The sequence below is a fragment of the Electrophorus electricus genome, chromosome 14 (assembly GCF_041902795.1).
Source record: "Electrophorus electricus isolate QZ-2024a chromosome 14, ASM4190279v1, whole genome shotgun sequence".
Classification (NCBI taxonomy): domain Eukaryota; kingdom Metazoa; phylum Chordata; class Actinopteri; order Gymnotiformes; family Gymnotidae; genus Electrophorus; species Electrophorus electricus.
The window spans coordinates 22,722,657-22,729,023 of NC_137510.1; the positions used below are offsets into that span (position 1 = coordinate 22,722,657).

General features: G+C 37.6%; 1 protein-coding gene across 3 annotated transcripts; it reads left to right on the top strand.

Moving 5' to 3' along the window:
- The first annotated feature begins 1,027 nt into the window (after positions 1-1,027).
- On the top strand, positions 1,028-4,939 carry upp1 (uridine phosphorylase 1). Of its 3 annotated transcripts, none has more exons than XM_035531101.2 (8): positions 1,028-1,177; positions 1,418-1,499; positions 1,846-1,957; positions 2,146-2,304; positions 2,504-2,618; positions 2,834-3,043; positions 3,261-3,407; positions 3,755-4,939. In XM_035531101.2, exons 2-8 carry the CDS (start codon positions 1,453-1,455, stop codon positions 3,901-3,903), a joined length of 939 nt encoding a protein of 312 aa, XP_035386994.1. In that variant the 5' UTR covers positions 1,028-1,177; positions 1,418-1,452; the 3' UTR covers positions 3,904-4,939. The 3 variants fall into 3 exon arrangements, with proteins under 3 accessions (XP_035386994.1, XP_035386993.1, XP_035386996.1); XM_035531100.2 differs by having other exon boundaries at positions 1,037-1,181; XM_035531103.2 differs by having other exon boundaries at positions 1,099-1,181; positions 1,418-1,714.
- The last annotated feature ends 1,428 nt before the right edge of the window (positions 4,940-6,367 follow it).

Consider the following 6,367-nt stretch of genomic DNA (forward strand, 5'->3'; position numbering starts at 1 on the left):
GTAGGTATCACTTTGGATATTCAGTTATAATTATCATTATCACAAAGAGACTATATTTGGTTGTCAGACTTGCACTGTTTATAAATCAGTCAACATAGTAGTTTTAATACAACACTTATTTGCTGTTGAGAAGTTTCATCTGTCCATTTTTGGATTATTTTGGCCTTAAATTATTTAGTAATCAGCAGGATGGAGAACCTAAGAAAACAGAAGCTGATGGAGGCATCCACAAACAGTGAAACATTAAATCAAAAGGGAATTTTGAAGACTTCTTTGTAGAGTGTTTGGCTAAGTCTCAAAAATTGCAAACGGTCAACTGTGCAGTAGCAGTAAAAACTGCAGTACAATTGCTTTGGAAGTGTTTAGAAATGTAGCTAATTTTCATTAATTTATGTCTCTCTGAGGGGGGGGGGGGTCAGGAGGGAAGTGAAGGGAAATAACATTACAATGTTTTTGCTCCTAATAGAAAGAATATCATACAGTAGGGACTTGCTGATCAGGTTGGCAAGCTCACCAATGGCAAAGAAAAAACCTGACTTCCTACCAGACCACCCAGTAGTTCTAGAAAAGCCAGTAAGGTTATTTTTTATCACCAATCACCATTATGTAAATGAATACATACTGTGCTGGTCCTGATAAACTGGTATATTTCTAATATATTTCCTTTATACATTGTAATCAAACCATCTGTGTTTTATTTGGTTCTTTCTTTTTGTCATTTCAAGCATTTTATACCACTGCAACGCTATAACTAATTCACTGTCATTTTTATTACCTTGTCTTTGTTTCACAGACAGTTATGTAATTCGACTGCAAATATTGTAATTGCTAAATGATATCTTGATAATCCAATCTTGAGGTCACAGCATTTCAGGCCTTGGTGAGTTCTCTGATTTCTCGTGGATGGCTGTAATGACATATTTAGTGTACCATGTGTGGCAGTAATGACATATTTATTGTACCATGTATGGCGCTGGCCGCGCAGAACACGCTTGCCACGTACACTTCCTTCATGCTTGTGTAGTAGCGTCACATCTTCCAGTGACCCAGCCGGATGTCGAAGCTTAAAGCTGCAATATCGGAAAATCCCCCAGTCCAGGTTTTCAGTCCATTTAAAATATCGCTCATAGTGACGTGGTTGGAGGAAGGAGCATCGGCTTGAGGAAACTAACCTAAGGCAGGTATGCGGGCGAATTCCATTGGTGGGGTTGCGTGAGGTAAAGGATTTTTAATCCGTGTAGGTGAATATGAATTTGTTACCGTCTATTCGACCGGATCGTATAATTTTTTTTTTTTTTTTTTTTTGGGTGGGTGGGGGGGTTAGTGAAAGAATATAAAAGAAAAATAATTTGGTTGCTGCTAGCATTAAACAGTTTTATGTTGACATGCTATAAAGGTCTAAAACGCTGTGTTGCAGAGTATTGTCCCAGAGTATTTAACGGCACAAACAAAATGGCATCGGGATTTGCTGATGAGAAAAATGGAAAAAAATGCGGAAGGTAGACAACATCATTTTTCAAACATACAAATTTACTCAAAGTAAACAATTTAAAAGTACATTTGGTTATTGTACATTTGGTTATTGTGGTAACCTGTGGTAACCACCATTTCACTGCACGTTATACTGTGTATGACTATGTATGTGACAAATAAACCGAACTTGAACTTGAACCTTGGAACCGGGAACGACCAAGAGCACAACATTTAGCTTCCTGTAAGTTTTTACGATTTGGTCACAACACGCCCATATCTAGCTCCACTTCGCAATTAAAGTTGCTTACAAACGTCTTATTAACCATGGCTGTTACAACGTCTATTTGCTAAGGGTTTGTTTGTTTATATAAGGTCCCCATTTGTTAACAATCCACATTTGGACTCCATGAAAGAAGATATTCTGTACCATTTCAATCTGAATACCGGCACGCTTAATTTTCCTGCAAAGTTCGGAGATGTCAAAGTAAGTTTTATATCGTTTATCGGTCAGATCGATATGTTTTTGAATTGTGACATGTGCTACCACAGCGCCATAGTTTGTTATCAAGTATAATTACCCGCTTAATGTTTGTCAATGTTGAGCTGAATATACTGATCATTTAACTGAGATTATGCATCACAGCCAAACTGTTTTTCGTGTTTATTTCCTAGTTTGTGTGTGTTGGGGGTAGTCCATGGAGGATGAAGTCTTTCGCTGAGTACATTGCTGGAGAGCTGGGTCTTGCAGTTCCAAACGCAGAGTACCCAAACATCTGTGAGAGCACAGATCGATATGCCATGTACAAAGTAGGACCTGTCCTGTCTGTTAGTGTAAGTCATTACCATCAACATTAAAAACTCTACAAACAAATTTGATGCCTTGAACAAGTTGTGTGTGTGAGAGTTTTTTGGGGGTTTTTTTGAGGGTTGAATACTTTTTTAAAAGAAAGCTCTGTGTATGGCAGCTTCACTACATCCTAAGGTGCATTGTAGGTGTACTGTGTTTGACAGTGAAATGTCTCTGTTTTAGCATGGCATGGGCATCCCCTCAATTTCGATAATGTTACATGAGCTCATCAAGCTCCTCTACCATGCACGCTGCACAGATGTTACAATAGTGCGCCTCGGAACCTCTGGTGGAATAGGTACTCTTGACCTTAACACATCTACTTTTTTAATAAAGAATTAACAGACATGGCAACATCTGTTACTTGTTCTCCCCCAACATAGACTACCCGTGGTATTTAACATTAAAGTGCATATAATTATAGACGAGGCAGCTTCTAGTGCAGGACATTGTGGCTAGGACAAGTGACTTGTAAATAAGTGCAAATCAAAGGCATATCCATCTTTTTGTCAGGTTTACATCCAGGCACAGTGGTGATCACCAAGCAGCCAATGGATGCCACATTCTTGCCCCGCTTCGAGCAAGTCATCCTGGGCAAGTCAGTGGTGAGAAGCACCGAACTGGATGGAGATCTTGCAGAGGAGCTGCTACAGTGCGGCAAAGATCTAGCAGAGTTCGACACGGTCATTGCTAACACAATGTGCACGCTGGACTTCTATGAAGGTATTAGTCTCACTCATGACCCACATGGGACAATAAAGTTCTAGTTTTAATGTAATCATCACTGAAGCTGTTGGTATACTCCAAGAACTGAGAAACATTTTTTGTGAGTAGTGAAGATGTGTTTTGTCTTCACCCTCTTTACATTAATTGCAGCACAACTGCATTCTTGCAATGTGAACACCCACCACCATATTGTTGGGCCTGGCATATGTTTTAGGTCAAGCTCGTTTGGACGGGGCTTTCTGTTCTTACACCGAGGAGGACAAGCAAAACTACCTGGCCAAGGCCTATGCAGCAGGAGTGCGCAACATTGAGATGGAGTCTTCTGTTTTTGCTGCCATGTGCAAACTGAGTAACCTACGAGGTAGAGAATGTCTGTGTTAGAGAGGCAGACATAGAGTTTGCCTCTCTGGAGTGCATCTGCGAATAGTCACATGTGTTAGACAGCTCATCACCATATCAGTAGAAGTCAGTCTTACACACTTTTTTAAAAAGTAAGGGTTCTTAAGGGAGATATGGCGTTTTGGATGCAGCTTTCTTATTATGTAAGACCCATTTGGAATTTTAAATGTGGTAGTATTACTCTAGTGGTGTCACAGTAATAAAGTACCTAATATCCATGCGTGTATAGCACAGATTTATGTGTTAAAGCAAAAAAAAATTTGCACACTCATAATTTTGTGAAAGCTCATTTTGGCATCTCTTTTCCAGCGGCAGTGGTTTGTGTGACACTGCTGGACCGGCAGAAAGGAGACCAGCTCAGCAGTTCTCATGATGTCCTGCACAGCTACCAACAACGGCCACAGATCCTAGTTGGACATTACATCAAAAAGAAGCTTAATGCTTCCAAGAAAAGTTAGGCTTCATATTTATGAATGTGGAATGTATGTGAAGCCAAAACCTCAGTGTAATTACATTATTTTGTAATGTTTGATTTAACCTCTGCATTTGCCTCTGCAGCTAGTCTTAGTCATGTACTGCTTATGCACGCATTTGAACATAGTTAAAATTTGGAAATGGAAAGGAACATTTTTTAAATCTTGTTTTTATACTGCTTATTTGAAATAACTTTAAAAAAATATATTTTTAGAGGGATGAAGGGTTTTGCTCACTGTTTTGCATTTCGTCTGTCAATGTGTCAGTGTTCCTAACAACTCTATTAAGGTATAAAGATTTAAAACCACCTTTCTACAGTTCATAACCCTCACTCTAACACATCCAGAAACAAACATTCTTTTGTTTCTTTTCAGTGTGGTCAATGCATGACTATGCAGTGAACTGTTAACCATGCTTGAGAGTTTGTTCTTAAGGAAAGGAGGATATTAAGGCTGCATGGCTTTGTTTTTTGACTTCTATTAGCGACCCTTGCAGGACCTGTTGGCAAGCTTTAACATTCTTTATGAAACTCTGCTGATAACATAGCTGTAAGCAGTGTTACAGTTCCAGTGTTACAGTTTGAACTTCATTCAAACTTAGCTCCTGAGGGGGTCCACCCTCTTCATTCATTGCAATACTCTTCATGCAAACCTTTCACCAAAAGACAGGCAAGCTTATGACTTATCCCAGCCTTTTTAGTACTGTGGGCACATGCAAATAGACTGGAAAGGATGCCTCCATTGCAGAGGAGTTTCCTGATTAGTTAACACACCTGATCATTTTTGGTTAATTTGGTTACGTGGCTTTATTTTCTTCTCTGAGCAACTATTTTAGTCATAGCTGTCAGGATTTAAAGACAATTTTGCCAAAGTTTTAAAGACAAAAATGGAAATATTAAAACATAGATGGGACCATAATGGAGGAAGACCAGCAAGTATTCTCTAGTATTGATATTGTTATAAGAGCACGTTCAGTGTGTCCAATGTTTATCAAAAATAAATAAATAAATACTGAAAAATGTCTTTGAATGGTTTGTGGGTCCATAGGATCATAAAGTGGCTTTCTACTTAAAATCCACTTGGCACTTATAGTGCTTCTTTGAGCAAGATGTATATAAATTTTATTGGCAGCATAGCTGCCATTTTCATTTTACAAATATTAAAGTATAATGATTAGGAAAACCATTGTGCTAAGTAATGCATTCCTTTAGAATTGTCAGTTTACAGATTACAGTTTTAGCAAGTTACAGCCTTTATGAACTAACAATAAGGTATTAATGTATGGGGTAGTCGAACTATTTTTGAGTACATATTTTAAGATCTCAAAAAGACATATTGTGTTTATAAATTATTGTAAAATGTTTTAATTTGATGTTTGTGTTTGCTGTAAAATAGATTTTGAAAGAAAAAGTCACAATCTAAATGCTACATAAAACATAAAGGAAAACATAGTCATCTGACATATTGTCAACTTCTGGGCTGAATTCCCAGATCAAGATCTTAGCAGTAAATAAAAAAGACTTACAATGTTACTGACATTACTGACTAGGCTTATATGTACAGAAAATGGCAGCCATCTAGCAATGTTGCTCAGTTTCTCTTTTACTGTCTAGAAACATTGCATTCAAACTGCTGGCCTACCTAATTCTAATGCAGACACAGGAGGTTTATTTCGCCTGGGTTAGAGCAGGCCTTCAAGGACAGCCATACAATCATTTAAAGGCTGCAAATGGACAAACTGCCTTGGTCTATGGGCTGTGATGCCTTCCCAGTTCTTCTAGTATACCATACAGTTCAAGCATGGCCCAGGCCTCTTTTGAACTCACATATCAAACACATTTCAAAGAGATAATCATCAGACCTCTTTTATTGCTAGACTATCCTGCACATTGCCATGTGCTGTGATATAATGAGTCACATGTGTAGCTATCCTCATGCCTGTGCTTTAGAATTTTCAAACTTAGCAATTTTCATGTCATGATTATATCATTGGTGACCTGATAGCCAAAATGCATAGCTGTAAACCTTTTGCACACTTTAATATCTAGTGCCTCACCTGCTTCTGGCAAAGCACAGTAATTATATTAAATGGGAATGTCATTAGAACAAACATAGAACCATTCACACACACACACACACACATATATATATATAAATATATATATATATATATATATATATATATTATATATATATATATGTGTATATATATATATATATGTATATATATATATGTATATATATATATATATATATATATATATATATATATATATATATATATATATATATAGTCATCCTAATCTAGGTTAGACAGGTGCTTGGCAACGACCTCCATAACTAATAATTTGCAAACCAATCAACCGTGAACAGTGTGAGCTGGCCGTTTAAATCACTTTTTTTTTACGCGAGATGCGCGTCAGTGAGGTGGCGATGCCCGATCTGCTCT

Excerpts from the sequence above, each read along its gene's own strand:
- upp1 (XM_035531101.2), top strand. The coding sequence starts at position 1,453 with ATGGCATCGGGATTTGCTGATGAGAAAAATGGAAAAAAATGCGGAAG. Across the intron at positions 2,619-2,833 it reads CGGAACCTCTGGTGGAATAG|GTTTACATCCAGGCACAGTG; the intron begins GTACTCTTGACC and ends TCTTTTTGTCAG. Across the intron at positions 3,408-3,754 it reads CAAACTGAGTAACCTACGAG|CGGCAGTGGTTTGTGTGACA; the intron begins GTAGAGAATGTC and ends TCTCTTTTCCAG.